Source organism: Mauremys reevesii, linkage group 4 (assembly GCF_016161935.1).
Source record: "Mauremys reevesii isolate NIE-2019 linkage group 4, ASM1616193v1, whole genome shotgun sequence".
In the NCBI taxonomy this organism is placed as follows: Eukaryota; Metazoa; Chordata; order Testudines; family Geoemydidae; genus Mauremys; species Mauremys reevesii.
The window spans coordinates 53,717,604-53,736,491 of NC_052626.1; the positions used below are offsets into that span (position 1 = coordinate 53,717,604).

Genomic DNA, 18,888 nt, shown 5'->3' on the forward strand with positions numbered 1-18,888 from the left:
ATAGGGTTTTTGTTTAAATCAAGAAGTTTTGATTATAGTTTAATTTAAAGGTTTTAAAGAATGACAAGTGTACCTCACCCCCTTCCCACTCCCCTTCCCAACTCCCTGCTAGCGGACCCGTTCGCAAAGCTCCCTGGTCACTTGCTCACTGCTTTATAAAGCCCCGGCATTCCTGATAGCCCTGCCCCGACTAAGGCTCAGCCAATGAACAGACGCTTCTAGATTTCAAACCTTGTTTAGAAGCTCACAGCTTCCAACTGCCAGCAACAGCACATGGTCCTTCAAACAAACAAACAGATAGACAAACACAAGCTCAGCACACAGCAAGTAACCCTCAAACACAAACTACAGACAGCCACTTACCCCAAGGGTCCCGTATTTGCTCTTCCTTCACCTGGAGAACTCCCTCTCAAAACTCCCTGTTAGCTTAACTAGTAATGGCAGATGTAGGTGTACATTGACCAGGTAGCCAACTCACAAACTACAAATGCAGATGCCAAACCTCTTATAGAACATACCTCTCACAGAATGGCATGGTCTTTCTGGGTGATATGTGTTTAACCTTATGGGATAAGTATTTAATCTACTGAGCTACTGTGATTTTCTGTTCTTTTAACTTTAACAACAAACTATTATTGTTTGTAAAATTATGAGTGTAAGCTTGGTAAAACTTTAGAATTTACTTTATACCCAGGGAGGCTCTCCCTCTGTTGCAACAATGAGGGACCAGGAAAACAAGAGGTTAATTAACTTAAAATTCCACCAGGTGAAAAGAAAAACCCATCAGGGAATATCCTTCCACATAGATTCTTTGTCTTCTTGTTCGCAGCTGGAAATGTTTTTCAAGGGTGGGGGACCTGAAACTATAAAAAAGAGGGGCAAACACATAACCCCATACTGTAGATACAGCCTACAAGTGAGAAAAGGGGTTTTACCATTGCTGTAGGAACACCACTGCCTTGAGCAACAGTAGCTCAATTGACAGAAGCATTCTGCTAGGGAATAAGTGGCATACCTATGATGTTCAGGGGGTGTGGATTTTTCACATCCCTGAGTGCTGTAGATATGTTGATATAAACTTTAAGCATAGACCAGGCCTAAAGCTCAAATCCAAGACCTCAACAGTGCCTATCTGGGGAATTTTCAGTTGAGGAGCTCTCACGTAGGTTCTTCAGGCAGAGAAGTCAGACAGCATTGCAGTGAGACAGAACTGAGCTCTAGGGGAGATAGAGGGGTATATATGCTTAGGCACATATCAGTGTAGAACTCCTGAGATGAACTTTTCCTGGTAATTCCCTGTAGGATTCACTCTTGCCTGGCCAGTGACATATTTAGCTGTGAGATGGCCATGAGGGATTTTTCATTCCTGATCTTCCTCTCATTCCTTCCCCATCCTCCCCTTCCTGTCCCCCATAATCCATATTATTCTCCCATAACTGAATTTCATCTCTGCTTTCTCTCTAACGTAGAAGAGCAGGAAGGGAAAGAAGTTAGACAAAAGAAAAATGAGAGCTGAGAACTAAAGCATAATGTGTCATTTCAGCTTTCCAGGTCAAAGAAAAATAGAAAGGAAATCAGTGGATCGGTGCTGATATACTAGCCTTGACTAACACATCTTTTACTTACTGCTTCTGGTAGGTGAAGCCATGCAATGTTTCTAATTGTGGCTGCTCAGTACGGTGAGAGAAAAGGTATTTATGACAAACAGCAATAGACATTAACTGAAAAGGCATCTGAAATGAGGAAAAAAACCAAATATTTGGTAAATGAAATTGCTTTAACTGAAATGTATTATTATTTATTTGCATTGAAGTAGTGCCCAGAAGATCCTACAGGTCCCATTATGCTAGCCACTTCACAAATATATAGTAACAGATAGCCCTTGCCCTGAAGAATTTACAATTTAAACAGATTACGTATACAGACAAAGGGCACAGAGAAGTAATGTGGCTTGCTAAAAGGTAACTTAGCCAGAAAATAGAGGAGCCAGGAACAGAAGAAAGGTCTCTTAGCTCTCAGACTAGTTCCATGTTCATTATATCATGCTGCCTCTTCACGATAATAGTTCTTTAATATTTTGATACATATTTGAAAGTGGGTATCAGTGAAGTAATTTGGACAGTCGGAAACCATCTTCATTTTTTCAAGGTAGGTAACAATGCCTAATGAATAGTGCTCATTTCTATCACTGAGGATAGTGATAAAAAAGGGACTTAACAGAACTATGGGTCTGATCCTGTGGTCCTTATTCAGACTAAGCTCCCATCGACTTCATGTTCATGCTCTACATTATCATCTTCCTAGAAGTATATTGTTTCTGTGTATATAAACACATATAGATGCTCACCCACACACTTCTCCATGGTCCCTTCCTTTAGACCCAATTCACTTCTGTCCTCAGGGGCGGCTCTAGGCACCAGCGCAGCAAGCGCGTGCCTGGGGCAGCAAGCCATGGGGGACAGCGTGCTGGTCACTGTGAAGGTGGCAGTCAGGCCGCCTTCGGGACCGGGACCGGCAGATCACCTGCAGAAATGCCGCCGAATCCGCGTGACCAGCGGACCGTCTGCAGAAAGGCCACCTGACTACTGTGCTTGGGGCGGCAAAAAACATAGAGCCGCCCCTGTCTGTCCTACACAATTTACGTATTGTATTTTGTACTCTTCTATATTATTGACATCAAATATATAGAATTATTCAACTGAAGTTTTAGAAAAACGTTATTTATGGAGGAGAAATTCATCTCACATCTTTATAATACCCTACTAATAATTTTTTGGTGTTTCATAAATAAGCCTTGGCAGTTGAGAAGTATGATGTATATTATTTAGGAACAATGTTTAATATAAATACCTCAGTAATCACAATACACTGTCATTTCTCTGTTAAATTCAGAACATTCAACAATCAAACAGAAGTCTGAAAGCCCTTTAAAAATTTAATTAAATCTGTGGTTTATAATGTCTGATCTGGAAGAAATGAGCTCTGAACTGAATAATTTTATTTGCACAGTTACACACAGTCTGTTTTTCATGGAATGACTGAAACTGAATAATTCCAATCTATACATTGTTTGCTCTTATTAGGTAACCAGTAGGTTGCTATTCATTCATACCTATCTTTGGCCACTGCTTGAAATGAAGAAAACTCTTTCGAATAACAGAATGCTTTTGTTTGGCTGGCTGTTTTATTTGGCTAGAATAGAACATTATGTCATGCTATAGTGGCCCAGGGCTGTAGTATTGGGACACCAGCAAAGAAAGAGAAAACACAATAAAAGGAGAGAGAAAATCCTGTCTCTTTAATGCACACACCCTTCAGTGTGCAGCCACAGTGCCTGGTCTGCTCACAGAAAAGTAATACTAAGGCTTTCTCCAGTTTGGTTCAAAGGGATTTGTTAAGTGCCAGATCCAGGAAGGCTGGAGGTCTCCTGGCTTCCTTGCCTCCACAGATTAGGAGAAGGGGAAGAAGTACAGCTCTCTAGTTCCCCCAACGCCTTCAAGTCTCCTGGCTCTGTTCCTCCCTGGTCAGAGGAGAGAGAGAACACTCAGTTTTCCATAAGAATGCCTAATCTATTATTTCCCCTTCCACACAAACCTTGATGGACCAAGGTGAGACTCTTCTGTTTCCAGCTGGCAGGCCAAGCAGCTTCTCAGGGAAGAACAGGCCTCCATTGGATAGAAGGGAGTTACCTCTTTCCCTGCCTTAGTGTGGGTTTTACATAAACCAACCCTCACCAGTAAAGGCCTCAACACACTAAGAAAAAACACAGCATCCAGACCTCTCTTTCCCAAGCATGATTATAGAGGAAGTGGTAGGAAACTGGTTATAGCAACATTTAACTTCCACTGATATTTTTAAGAACCGTCCAACCCATCTTCAGGCCAAGCCAAGGCACAGAACTTGCAATGATGGACAATCTCCCAGGATGACTCACAACACTGAAAAATGTGATGCTTTTTAATCTTTCCTCTGTTTTTGCCACTGCCACTCATAAGGGATTGACCTCCTTATGGGACCTGACAGGAGTTTATGAAATGGCTCTAAATTGGCCTTTCTAACAAATCCCACAGAGTGCTATTGGGGAGCTAATCCTTCTCCCAAAAAGCTCTCATATGTGGAGTCCTGCAAGGCTCATACCTGTCACTGCTCTAATTTAAATTCTCTTTGAGACAATCATGAGCTGACATGGGCTATGATACCAGCAATATCCTGACCACATGCAGTTCTATATATATGCATTTTTCACCTTGCCCAGACAGCCCTATCTCCCAGCAATTTCAGTACATGGAGAGAATATGAGAGTGGAAGAAGAATGGCTGGGTCACACTGTACACAGTAAAGACTTAAAACAGGCTAGGAGGAAAAGGGAAGCATTTCCAAGAATTGGCAAACCACCACCAATTTGCCTTCAAATGAGGGCACACACTTCATAGACAAAATGGTGTTTATGGCCATGTTGCACTCATCACTGCCCTTGACAAATAGCTAGACACACCAAAAGCACCTTCCTCCAGCTGTCAGCTAACATGAAAAAACTTGACTCTTCTTTCCCTGACAACTGTGGTCCTGGAATGGGACTGCATAAGATGTTTGTGAAATTATTGCATCAGGTGCATCATGAGATGATCCATCTCCTAAATGATTCCAGCTGAAGATAGCATATTAAACTGGTGTTCTGGAATCTGCACTGGATTTCCATTCACTAATAGTTCCACTTAGAGGTCATGATATTAATCTATAAAACCCTCAAATGAGTAGAAGCATATTATCTTAAGGACCATGTTACCTTAAGGAAATGCTATGGCAGCTGCAATCCTCTGACATAAATATGACTAACAAGTATAAATTCTAAGAAGAAAGAGATAGGGAACATTCTCCACAGGAAACAGGCAGAGTCTACACTTAGAAATTTTACAAAATATCTGTTATGAAATAATTTTTCTGGAATAGCTATTTTGGTAAATTTCCAAGTGTAGATAAGCCATAAACTGCCTTATTCAGATCATGCTGTAATGACTCACCTTTTTGCCAATACATGCCCCCCAGAAAGGAATGGGGCAGATGAAAAAAATCTGATATTATGCCCCCAAAAAAGAAACTACAGGAAGTGCAACATGTAAAAATAATACAGGTTGAATTAAGAAACTGGGATCCAAGGTTGGTAGAGCTAAAAGAGTATAGGTGAAGGCCAGGAACTCTAGAGAGGCAGCACGCTCATTCTCAGAGAAATGGAAAGCATTATTCATTAGAGTTCCCTTCCAATAAATGAAGGAGAAATGTGATGGGCTTTGAGTAAAATTCTGTGCATCCCTCCTCATTCAAAGAGAGGGCTGCACTGATGCAGAGGCGCTGAAAGTGGAGGGGGGAGAAATAAGGGGAAAGGAAGGTTACTTAGCAGAGTTCAGAAGATTCCTTGAATATTTGTATTACACATGAACTCAACTTCAAAACGGTTTCTTCTGCTCTAGCTATCTGTTCCCCTTAGAAGTCAGAACACTTTGAGTCCATTATGGTAATTATGTGCTAATTATCTCAAGTTTATCTACCTGTAAAATGGGTACTATGCAGAAGTGTAGTGACCATTCATTATTTAATGCTTGTAAAGTTCTTTGAGATCATTAAAAAAAATGGAGCAGGAATATAAAGTATCATTATTGCATCATAAGAAATCATTGTGCAAATTATTATATTGTCAGGGAGGATATGAGTCACTAATAGCCATGCAAACTTGCTCAGGACAGAATTTGGCCTTATGTGTTCAGGTTTAATAAGCAGTAAAAGCTAATTAATTCCATTTACATTAAAATATTGCTTATAATAAACACCTAAACAAGAAAACCAGCAGAATAATTCAAAAAACATTCAGAGAAACTGCTCAACACCTTTACAGAAGATACACAGGCAGAACTATTTCAAATTGAATATTGTTCAAATTTTTTCAGGAGGGACTGGCTTTCGTAAAGAATTTTTTAACTTATTGCTTTGGGGAATTAACACAAAGTTAGTGATGACTATAACTTTCTATTAAGCAACTTTTCTTCTCAATTGTGCTCAGCCACTTATGAGCCAGAACATAACAGCTCAATCAAACCTTATTATATCAGTTTTACTTGAACCCCTCTGAAATGCACTGAGAAAATTCTGATATTACTGCAAGACTCAGAAAAACTTTTTTATAAATTGACTTTTTTTTTGAACTAGAAAGAAGAAAATGGATCTTACCTTTTTAAGTTCGTTTAATTTCTTTTGCCATATAGCGCGAGCGACAGGAATGTACTTTCTGTCAGTTACATAACAATTTGCCATAAGGATGTGGTGGAGTTCAATGTTGTGGCTCATAGCTTTAAGGACTTTTTCAACATGGCTTAGTGAAACTGTAGCCTCAGTTTGTATGCCACCACCTACAAGCTGCATGGTACAAGGTACTAATGCAATCTGCCCAGCACAGTATAGAACTTCTCCAATCTAGAAGAGAATAAGAAAAAAAAAAGTTTGAATTTTTCTTTCCTTTTTCTAAGCATTCTCTTTCAGCACTTGCTGTTCTCTGTCATCAAAGAAGCACCTCTGACTTTGCCACAAATGGAGCAAATATGCCAACCTAAAGGTCATTTTCGACAGGGATTTAGTTACACTATAAAAGTATCACACTGTAATAAACTTTAACCAAAGAGTTAATACATGGATGGTCAAATGTGCATAATCTTCAAAGAATCAGCCATGAACTGATTAAATAAGTCTAGAAATATGTAAATTTAACCTTTCACAATGTCACAATATTTCTCTGCAATCACTGAAAGGGTTTGTGTCAAGTTAAAAATAAGTTGTTTACAGCCCAACAACTCAGGTACTCAGAAAAATGGATCATTTTACTTGTACAATTTATGGATAACAATATTTTTCATTATTTTAAGGCAATCATATCAAGGTAACCATTCCCTACAGTGTATTAACCTAACAGCTCTGTTTGACGTTACATTTTGCTATTGTTTCTACAACATGCCAATCCTCAAATATGCTGAACGGTTGGCTGCTTCTGCTTTCTCCAAGTACATTTGCACAATCTACAAAGCTTCCATGAGTTTAAACAGGTAGAGTTGTGGGGTACTGTATGTTATGGGTTTTTGTACATATATGCATGACGACTCTGGTTTGCTGCTGCTTACATTTTTTTATTTTATTTTTATTTCTTTAGATGTATACAAACAGTACAAAGGCAACTATCCATAATACTCTTGGTGCCCTTGACATAACTTAAGTATCAATAAAAATAATACCCAGCTAACAGGCAGTTGTACAATTCACGATAAGCCACCACCAAGGAACAGGACACTGATGATTGCTGAAGAAGAATCTTACTGGAAACTACGGTGTTGGGTTTACCTTCCAGAAATCTAACTAGAATGCCTGTTTGCTTCAAGAGCTAATTGTTTGCCAGATATACTTCTTATACAGGGTATCCGATCAACGTATGTTATTTTGTGGCTAAAGCGTAGCTACTTTGGGCTGCTTTTCACAAGCTTATTGGGCAAGACCTACCAGGTAAGACTCTCAAGACCTACATTCTCAACCACAGCTAACAGAGGAAACATTGGTTTCAACTGTTCAGACATCTTCAGGACTTATGAATTTAATGTAAACATCAAGATCCTTCATTCCTTTTTTCTTTATTTCTCTAAGGAATCTATACAATTTCTGAGCAGTGAATGTTACTCCACATGACACAAAACCTAAGTACAGAAATTGGATGTATAGTGGGTGTAAGCAGCTTTGAAACCAGTACAGGAAACATATTGCTGTAAGTAGAGAAAGATGGGGAAAAGCTCTGCTTCACTATGTAAAATGGATTGTGCAAGAATTCTTTATGAGAAATGTTGCAGAACTTTTTGTATAAACTGTATAAATTCCTCAGAATTAAGGCTAAGTAATAAAGAAATCTGTGTCCTGGAAGACATGGCAATCAAACCATGTGACAGACCCATATGCAACTCCAAATCTGTCCTCATAACTGTCTGTGTCTCACAAAAGACTCACACATGTAACTATTGGAAGAGTGTCTTACACAATTTGGCATACAAATTCTATGATTAGCAGCTGAAGAGGGGGAGGAGGCACAGAGGAAGCATAATAGACTAGCTGACACCCATCAAATGATCTTTTAAAACTGTATAAGATGTCTAAAATATTGTTTTGATAATGCTATATATAAAACCTTGAATTTTGAAAAAAGAAATGCAAGCAATATTTTGGTTAAAAAGAACAAATGGTCTTTTTTTTTTTAAAGACTCTTCTATTTTAAAATATGTGCCACTGAACAAGGGAGTCCAGCCAGCTATCAAGAGGCATACTGACAAGATAGGAAGCAAATCCAGGAAGATATGATTCAGAGGGGCACAGGTTTATTTTTGGAAAAGAGGCCTTTGTTCTCACCTCCGCTAAATTAAATCTTTGGATAAAACAAAGCCTCCAGTGCAGGTAATTTGTAATCTTCTATAGAGAAATCTCCCCAGCACCAATTCTCCTTCCCCTGTTAGGCCCCTGGCTTTACATGCATCACCCATGTTAATTACTAGATAGACAGAAGAGCTGTTCAACCAGTTCATTTCCTCTATTCTTGAACAGATTGTTTGAGACATAATATGAATACTAATTAATGATAAAATATCTGTCAAGTGTTTTGAAATATGCACTAAGACAGCATTTTCTTAAAGTCTCCTGGATAGTTCCAATACAATTAGCCCTGCTGGTCATAAGCAGGGTCAAAACAAAACTCTGTAAGATTTGAGCAAAACTGGCAATACTTTTGGCTCAAATTCAGTGGGAATTGTGCAGAGATTAAAAAAAAAAAAACAACAACCTTTTTTTACCCCTCTGTTCTTAACATACTTGTTTGCATCTTAAGACATAATTAATAGAAAAACTGTATTCCCAAGATGCCACCATGTTATAAAAAGGTGAGAGCCTGTGGGGGGAAGAAGGAGAAGGAATCAAAACAAGGTCACAGATTATTAGCAACTATTTTGCAGAGGGACATAGCTTAAGTTAAAAGGGGAAGGGGAAGCACATCCCTCTCCTCCTCTTTCCCAATGGCTTGATCATGGCATACAACTATCAATAAACAAATAACCAACAAGGGCAAAGCAGCAAAGAACAAAGTGTGTTAGCAGGTTTCAGAGGGCTGTCTGTACAGTGTTTAAAATAGTATATAGAAAGGGGATAGCAAAGTAAAAACCCATCTAAAGCTGGGAAGACTCCATAATATCTCATTTGCAGTATTGAAATCATACAACAGGAGATGTCACAATGTATGATGGCAATCCTTGTGTTGTGAAAGTGCTGGGCAAAACCCTGCTAAAGCTTTGCAACAGTTTCTTTGAAACCTCTATGACGACAACAGAAAATTTAACAGACTACAGTTTCACAGAATATCGAGTCCAGAGAACCAACATTATCAGTGGAAACAGAACTGCAATATAATTGTTATGCATTCACACACCAATGTCATCATTCCAGTTGCACTGTGAATTTTATTTCCATTGTAGTCCATTAAAGGTCTGATAAACCAGCAAATGAAAGCACTCTCTGACTTAAGGCTTGTCCTTCTGCGCCAGATTCCGATCTCAGTTACATCAATCTACATCCAGAGTAACTCCACAGGAGTCAATGGGATTGATCTGGATTTAGATTTTCAGAAATGACATCACCGTGATTCTACAGATTCTTGCACCTTCTGTGTCACTTTATACCTGGTTCATATGTTCATTTTGCGTAGGTGTAAATGACTGCACAAAGTGCAAGGCAAAGGAGAAACAAGCCCCCAAAGTCTTTAGTTCTCCCTGTTATGGCTAAGAATGCCAACCTTTCACGTGGGTGAATTCTCTTATATATTCTAGCTGTGCTGCAACATCTAAGCACAATACAAGGCCAGATTATGGTACGTTCTGCATGCTGGAGCAAAGGAGGTGTGAGGTACTATCTTACTTCCAGTTGCTGCCTACCCCTAACACTGCTCTCACTGGGAGAGGGAAAGTAGACTGCAGAGCTGAAATGTAACTCTCTTCTTTCTCCCCCCATCAAAATGAGCAGAAAGGAATGGCTGGGGTCTTGGTTCTGTCTCTCCAACATGCCAGGCAGTGTAGCTGCATTAGTGCATTAGATGGTGTATGCTGTGCCAGGTATAGATCCAGTACAGTGTGCTCTCACCACAGAGAAGCTCACAAATGGAGAGTGTCAAATTCCCCAGTGGGATACTTCTGAGGATCCACAACAATGCACTGCACCTTACTCTGGCTCATGGCAAATCTATGTCCACAAAGGGTGAGATATAATAAAAAATATTTGTCACTTTAATTCAAACACAATATAATTGTACCTCCTTTATTTATTATTTCATAACAAATAGCTTGTGTATAAAATTGAAGATTCCACTTAATAAAACAGGTGAGAGAATAAGCCACAATGCATTATTTCACGTATTCAACTTTTTGAGCAGGGCATGCCGACTTTTAGCTGAAGTTAGACTCCTTTTCCACTAGCACAGACTCTAAATCAGTGCAATTAAGACCACTTTGCAATTTACACTCATGGTCTAATAAACCGTTACCACTAACATGTTCAGAAGTGACCTGTATTACACAGGCCTCCAAGCACTAAATAAAACTTCCACAGCTATGTTCTAGTAAGTCCTGAGCCAAACGTAAAACAATGGATTGTTTGAAGACTGTCTTTCTTTGGGTTGTTCTAAAAGTCCTGCTTAGAATACCTTCCTTAGAATACCTTCACTGGCTAATCCTCATAGTGGCACTAGCATTGGAACACATTCTTTTTCTATGCTTGCAAAGGAATTGGAGTAGAAGAGAGTTAATTAAAGGAAAATAACGGAGGGGAGTAAAAAAAAGAAAAGAAAGAAAGAAAATATATTTGAAATCATGCTAAATCTTGGTAGTATTTTGTTCCATGTTCTGTCCCATGTAAATTGTTTATATAACTTGTAAGTACACTATAATATATATCTTTGTTTATATATGTATTTTAAATTCCCAGTGAACGTTTGATCATATTCACAAAAGCTGGAAGTTTTTTAAACAGACAATATTATAGGCACAATTGCAAACTATCCTGATAAAAAAGGAAAGATAGAAAAAATAGCAGCTCTATCAGGAGCTGTTTAATGACTTGAAAGTAAAAAAGAAATCCTACAAAAAGTGGAAACACGGACATATGCTAAGGAGGAATACAAAAGAGTGGCACAAGCATATAGGGACAAAATCAGAAAGGCCAAGACACAAAATGAGTTACACCCAGCAAGGGACATAAAAGGGAAAAAGAAGAGGTTCTATAAAAGTATTAGGAGCCAGAGAGAGAGAGGAACTACACTTTCCTTCACTAAGCAGGGAGGGAGAGCTAATAACCGATGACATCAAGAGGGCTGAGTTTAATGCTTATCTTGCATCAGTCTTCGCTAAAAAGATTAATGGTGATCAAATACTCAACACAATTAATATTGACAACAAAGGGAAGAAACACAAGCCAAAACAGAGAAAGAACAGGTTAAAGAATATTTAGATAAGTAAGTCAGTAGGGCCTGATGAAATTTATCCTAGGGCACTTAATGCACTAGCTGAAGCAATCTCAGAACCGTTAGCAATTATCTTCGAGAACTCATGGAGGACAGGCGAGGTCCCAGAGGACTGGATAAGGGCAAACACAGTACCTACCTTTAAAAAGAGGAACAAAGAAGATCCAGGGAATTAAACCAGTCAGCCTGACTTTAATAATTTGTTCCAGTGTCTTTCCAGGTATCAAACAATTAATTTGTAAGCACCTTGGGAATAACAGGGTGATGCATAATAGCCAACATGGATTTAGCAAGAACAAATCATGCCAAACCAACCCAATTTCCTTCAAAAACGGGGAAAATCAGGAGTGTCATATGTAAGACATGGGAGGTAATAGTCCTGCTCTATTTGGCACTGGTGAGGCCTCTGCTGCAGTACTGTGTCTAATCTTGGGGAGCCACACTTTAAGAAAGATGTGGACAAACCGGGGGGAGTCCAGAGAAAAGCAAAACTGATAAAAGATTTAGAAAACCACACTGATGAGGAAATGTTATAAAAGCTAGGAATATTTAATCTTCAGGAAAGAAGACTGAGGAGGGATCTTATAACAGTCTTAAAAGAGCTCAATTTGTTTATCAAAGAGGAGGTTAAGGGGTGACTTGATTACAGTATGTAAGTAGCTACATGGGGAACAAATATTTAATAATGGATTATTCAATCTAGCAGTGGAAATTGGCTGGAAATTGAAGCTAGACAAACTCAGAGTGGAAATAGGGTGTAAATTTTTAACTGTGAGAACAACTTACCAAGAGCAGTGATGGAGAATCCATCACTGACAATTTTTAAATAAAGATTGGATGTTTTTCTAAGGGCTGGTCCACACTAAGAAGCGGGGTCGAACTAGGGTACGCAAATTCAGCTACGTGAATAGCGTAGCTGAATTCGAAGTACCCTAGTTCGAACTACTCACCTGTCTAGACGCCGCGGAATGGAAGTCCGCGGCTCCAAGGTCGACTCCGCCACTGCCGTTTGCAGTGGTGGAGTACCGGAGTCGACCGCGGCGCTTCCGGAGTTCGAACTATCGCGTCCAGATTAGACGTGATAGTTTGAACTCCGAGAAGTCGAACTCACCGCGTCAACCCGGCTGGTAAGTGTAGACTAGCCCTAAAAGAAATGTTCTAAGAATTATTTTGGGGAAGCTCTATATGGCCTGTGTTATACAGGAAGTCAGACTAGATGATCACAATAGTGCCTTCTGGCCTTGGAATCTATGAATATGTTAAGGGCTGTTATAAAGAGGATAGTGATCAATTGTTTTTCATGTCCACTGAAGGTAGGACAAGAAGTAATGGACTTAATTTGCAGCAATGGAGATTTAAAAGGTTAGATATTAGGAAAAACTTTCTAACAATAAGGGTAGCTAAGTTCTGGAATAGGCTTCCAAGGGAGATGGTGGAATCACCATCAACGGAGATTTTAAAGGACAGGTTAGACACACCCCATTAGAGATGGTCTAGGTTTACTTGGTCCTGCCTCAGTGCTGGGGGCTGGACTTGATGATCTCTTGAGGTCCCTTTCAGCCTTATATTTCTATCATTCTGTGAACTTAAACATAATAAAAATTACACATCCAGAAACTATTCCAGAAAATGAAGTGCTAATGGGGCTAATTGGGTGCCACTAATGTAGCTGATGCTTACAGATGGGGGGAACTCCTTATCAGGAATAATTGAGAGTGTTATTTAGAACAGAATAATTAAACCTTTGGACAAATATAAACTATTAAGGTCAAATCAAGCTGATTTCTAAAGGGAAATCATGCTTTCCATGCCATTTCATCACACATCATGCGGCTGGTTCAGTTAACTTTAAGATCAAAGACATAAGATAACACAGGAAACTAATAATTTTATTTACATTGTCTTCAGTTTAGCTATCTTTGCTATAATGAAATACTGGCTAATTACCTTATGTGAATGAATGCAACTAGTTTACCTGTGTATGCATAAGAAATAGAGGATAAGCTTCAAAGCAATGGTCCACAGACAATCTGCACTGCCTATTTTTCCTCGGGGGAAAGTCCTGCTGTGTTAAGAGGCTTGTCATCTTATTAGAGAAATATAAAGGAAAGCCCTGGATCCGATCCTGCCACGTCAAGTCTGCTTAAACTTTGAACACGGGAAGTACAAGTCGTAAGATGGAGATCCTTAAAATAATGACTTGGAATAACCTGGAAAATGCTTTCAAAGACTAACAGACTTTACATCTAAGCTGCCTTTGGATTCTGACCTGTTGGGATGACAGACTTTTACAAGCGAGCAGTTTATACATCTCTGCTATGAAACTGACCTAAGGACTCTATGCATTTGTATGCATATTGATCTTTTAACCATTTTTAACTCTCCTCTTCCTTTTTCCTTTTATTATTAAGCCTTTCGTTTTAGTTACTAAAGGACTGGGATCAGTGTGACTATTGGCTAAGATCTGAGACTCATATTGACGTGGGGATAAGTGTCCTGTCCTTTGGGATTGGTGAACCTCACATATGGTGAATCAGGTTTTCAATACTCCTGACTATATTAGACTTGGCTGTCTAGATGGGAATCAAGGGCTGGAATGCTTACACGAGATTGTATTTGGCTTCTAGTTAACCATTGTGGTGTCACAGAAGCTGGCTTGGTGAATCTAATTACAGAATGAATTGCCAGTTTTGGGGATTGCCTGCTCTATTCCTTGCAGTCTGTCTTGAGCGTAGCATTCTCAGTGTGGCCCATCCAGGCCTCTGGTCACAGTATTACAACCACACCTGTATCCCACAAATCAGTTCAGAGTGAGATTAGTACATAGTCTACTCACTGGAGAGGCCCTGAAGTGGGTTTCCCCTCTCCTCTCCTTTGTACAGCGAAAGGTGGGCACCTTTGATGACCCTAATCAAGAACATTCTACAGAAGCTGCTCTTCATGCCTCCCCACCCAATCAGGGTCCAAGGTGTGCAGCCAAACATGCAGCAGATTCAATGGTCTGGCTGCAGACACCCATTGGAATGAGGCCATGCAGTGACACCACTTCAGGTAGCGGCTCAATGATTCTATCAAAGATGTAACTGCCTGGGTAGAACATCCATCTAGCCTAGGAGCTTTAATTCAACTTTGCATTAGGACTGATGATAAGCCAATGGAGCAAGCTCAAGAAAAAACAGCACACTGCCTGATCCCAGCCTGCCAGAACTCTTCTGTCTTCTGTGGTTCCAGTTATCTGACCAGACCCTGAACTTATGCAGTTGATCCAGTCCAGTCCCCCCTTTCTGTGGACAAAAAGAACCACTGACAGGCACTGGGGTTGTGCCCATATTGAGAGATGCCAGGGAACACTGTAGCAGGGTGCCGGGCCAAGGTCTGGTCCAGCCCTGGGTCAGGAAATGCTAGAGCCCAACCCCATTACTGGGTGGGGGGGGTAAGGTTGGGTTGGTGCTTTACTCCTCCCCACAGCGAATCATGCTGCCACCTATCCAGCCAAATCTTGGTAACCCCAACCACCACATTACCCAACTCCATCTCCCTTTTTGACTCCAGCAGTCTACCATGCTAAAGTTCACTTACAAGGTGTCTGTTCCCATCCTCCACAAGGACTTCCCTGAGCTTGCCAAGGCTATTGACGGATCACTACTCTCTTCAGGCCCCATCACACATCAAACAGTCCCCTTGGAGGTCATTACTTTGGCAATCTTGTAGTTTTGGGTCAAATGCACTCTGCATTTGCTGCTTATCATTGGTGTCCCCTGGATCATCACTCAGGAGCAGTGAATCAGCTGGTGCTCTCAATCTATACTCTTCTGCTTCCTGTGGCGCCGACAAGCTTGCCTTCCCAGCTCCAGCAAACAGACATTTGCATTCTGTGGCACACTCCAGCCACTAAAGGACCCAGAATCACAATCTGAAGATTTTTCAGTAGTGTCTGGAATTCCTGTGAAGTACCGAGAATGTGCCAAGGTATTCGACAAACAGAAAGTGAACGCTCTACCTCCTCACAGCAGTTACAATTGCCCACTAGATGTTCAGCCAAGAATAGAGATTCCTTTCGGACACATTTATGCCCTATCTAAACCTGAGTTGCATGCCTCTGGGGGTACGTCAAGGGAAATCTTGACTTCTCCAGCATGAGCACCTATCTTCTTTGTGGCAAGAAGGACGCATCTGTCTGACCTTGCACTGATTATCAAGCCCTAAATAAGATCGCCACCCACAATCCATACCTACTTCCTCTGATAATCAAACTCCTGGAAATAATCCATTTGGCTTGGGTTTTTACAATGCTAGACCTGCGTGGAGCATACAACTTGGTCAGAATCTGGTAGGGATATGAATGGAAGACAGCATTTCAGACTAGATATGGCAATTTCAAATACCTGGCCCTGTTGTTTGGTCTGTGTAAAGCCCCTGCTACCTTCCAGCATTTCATGAATGACTATTTCAGAGAAATCCTCGACAAATTCATGATCATCTACTTAGACAATATTCTCATTTTTTCAGAGAATCTAAAACTCCCTGACCACCAAGTGAGCACTGTTCTTGACTAGCTTTGCCAAAATCAACTTTATGTGAAAACTGAGAAATGTGAATTTGTTAAAGACACCATGCAGTTTCTGGGCTATTTTATCTCCCTAGCGAAACTCGCCATGGACCCTGCAACACTATAGTGATCACCAAGTGGAAAGTGCCCTCAAATATATGCATGGTACACTAAATGGGGAGGGCTGTGAGTTAATACAGAGAATTATTTCCCAGGTATCTGCCTGGTGGGTCTTGCTCACATGCTCAGGTTCTAACTGTTCGCCATATTTGGGGTCAGGAAGGAATTTCTCCCCGGTTCAGACTGCCAGAGACCCTGGGTTTTTTCCGTCTTCTTCTGCAATATGGAGCACGGGTCACTTGCAGGTTTAAACTAGAGTAAATGGTGAATTCTCTGTAACTAAGTCTTAGAACCATGATTTGAAGATTTCAGTAACTCAGCCAGAGGTTAGGTGTCTGTTACAGGAGTGGGTGGATGAGGTTCTCTGGCCTGCAATGTGCAGGCAGTCAGACTAGATGATCACAATGGTCCCTTCTGACCTTAAAGTCCATGAGTTCCTCAGGTTCACAAATTTTTACCAGCGACTCATCCAAGGATTCTCTAAACTGGTAGCTTCTATAACATCCCTCCTCCAGAAGGACTAAGTTCACCTGGTCAACTGACATGCAGATGGCGTCTGAATGCTTGAAAAAGGTGTTTATTTGTGCCTCTTTTTGAACCATCTGGACCCCACAGAATCATACAAACAATAGGAGGAACTAACTAATTGAGGCCCAGATCCTACAGTTAAACAGTTACACCCATACTTAACTTTTATCTGGGAGCATTTGCAAGATCTGGCCCTGACTGGCTATCCAGGGGAAAAAGGAAAGTAACACAAAGTGCTATCCAATGTATAAAGTAAGCAAAATATGGGAAAGATGGTTTTTCCCTCTATTTTTTTCCCAATTATAGTAATCTTAGGTGCTCTTTGTAACAATAGCGTTCAGATACATTCAGACATGGAGACAGACACATGCTGGAGATGAATGCACGGCTGTGCAGATGGAGGGCTTCGGCTTCCTTGGCCATGGGATGCCATTCAGAGAAGAAGGACTGCTGAGCGGAGATGGGGTCCACCTATCAAAGAAGGGAAGAGTATCTTTGAATACAGAGTGGAAGTTCATTAGATTTCCCCTCTGTATTCCCTCTTGTCTTGCCTTTGTCCCTGCTGTGGTTGTCCCGCCTTCCCCTTCCCCCGATTCCAACCCAGGTCTCCATGTTTTGGACTTGCCTGTGGGCTTTTGTTTCCTCCCACACTGAATCTAGTTTAATGCCTGCCTCACTATGACTATATACTAATGCAAAAAGTATGGGGAACAAACAGGAAGAAGTAGAAATACTGAATAGTGAATAATCACAATTATGACATAATTGGCATCACAGAAACTTGGTGGAATAATTCACATGAATGGAAGATTGATATAGAAGGGAACAGATTTTTCAGGAAGAACAGGCAAGATAAAAGGGAGGAGGTGTTGCCTTGCATATCAAAGATGTATACAGTTGAACTGTGGATGAGATAGAAATGGGAGGCAGACATTTGAAAGTCTGTGGGTAAGCATAAAAGGTAAAAAAACCCCAAGGGTGATGTAATGGTAAGTGTCAGCTATAGACCACCAAATCCGGAAGAGGTGGATGAGGCTTTTTTAGGAAAAAAACTAGCAAAATCATCCAAACCACAGGACTTGGTGGCAATGGGGGACTTCATCTGTCTGTTGGGAAAACAGTACAGCAGGGCACAGATTATCCAACAAGTTCTTGAAATGCATTGGAGACCACTTTTTTATTACAGAAGGTGAAGAAAGCAACTAGGAGAAAGGCTATTCTAGATTTGATTCTGAGGAACATGGAAGAACTGGTTCAGAATTTGAAAGTGGAAGTGATCACGAAATGACAGAGTTCATGATTCTAAGGTATGGTAGGAGGGAAAACAGCAGAATAACGACTGTAGATACCAAGAAAGCAGACTTTGGCAAACTCAGAAAATTGGTAGGCAAGATCCCGTGGGAAGTAAGTGTAAGGGAAAAAGAGTTCAGGAGTGTGGGCAGTTTTTTAAGGAGACATTATTAACAGCACAAGTGCAAATTATCCCAATACATATGAACAATACAAAATATGGTAAGAGATGACCCCAGCTTAACCAGGAGATCTTCAATGACCTAAAACTCAAAAGAGAGTCCTGCAAGAAGGGGGAAACTATGTCTAACACACAACACAAGCATGTAGGGACAAAATTAGAAAGTCCAAGGCACAAAACAAATTTAAACTAGCTAGGGACATAAAAGGTAACAAGAAAACATTTTATAAGTATTAGATGCAAGAGCAAGGACAGAGTAGGGCAAAAAAAAACACACTGAGAAGGGAAAAACAATAACAGAAAATGCAGCAACGGCCAAAGTGTTAAACCTTTTTTGTTGTTTCAGTTCTCACTAAAAAGTGTGATAGACACAAGCTAGTTGGGAACAGCAGAGTAGTAGAAGGGAGATATACTGGCCCCTGGATAAGCAGTTTTCTGTTCCCTGAGTTACCAGAGCAGGGGCTGCTCCAGGCTAATGAGAACACCTGACTCCAATTAACCTGCTAAGAGTCAGGTTAGACTGTTAAGCACCTGACTCTAATTAAGGCCCCTCTGATGCTATAAAAAGGGTTCACTCCAGTCAGGCCGGGGGAGAGGAAGTGCATGAAAGGAACTGGGAGCAAAAGGTGTGCAAGAAGGTGAGAG

At 40.5% G+C, this 18,888-nt stretch overlaps 1 protein-coding gene across 9 annotated transcripts in view; it reads right to left on the reverse strand.

The window, feature by feature from the left end:
• The window catches only part of DPH6 (diphthamine biosynthesis 6), a 380,184-nt gene that overhangs the window by 90,450 nt on the left and 270,846 nt on the right, over window positions 1-18,888 (reverse strand). For 6 of the 9 annotated variants that reach the window (XM_039533241.1, XM_039533240.1, XM_039533239.1 and 3 more), the window contains exon 13: window positions 6,223-6,465. The exons of 1 other annotated variant lie outside the window; for it this stretch is intronic. In XM_039533241.1, coding sequence (XP_039389175.1) covers window positions 6,223-6,465 — 243 coding nt within the window. Of the gene's footprint in view, window positions 1-1,135; window positions 1,218-1,626; window positions 1,734-2,833; window positions 3,521-6,222; window positions 6,466-18,888 lie in introns of those variants that run through there. 2 more of the 9 variants (XM_039533244.1, XM_039533246.1) reach the window with 2 other exon arrangements.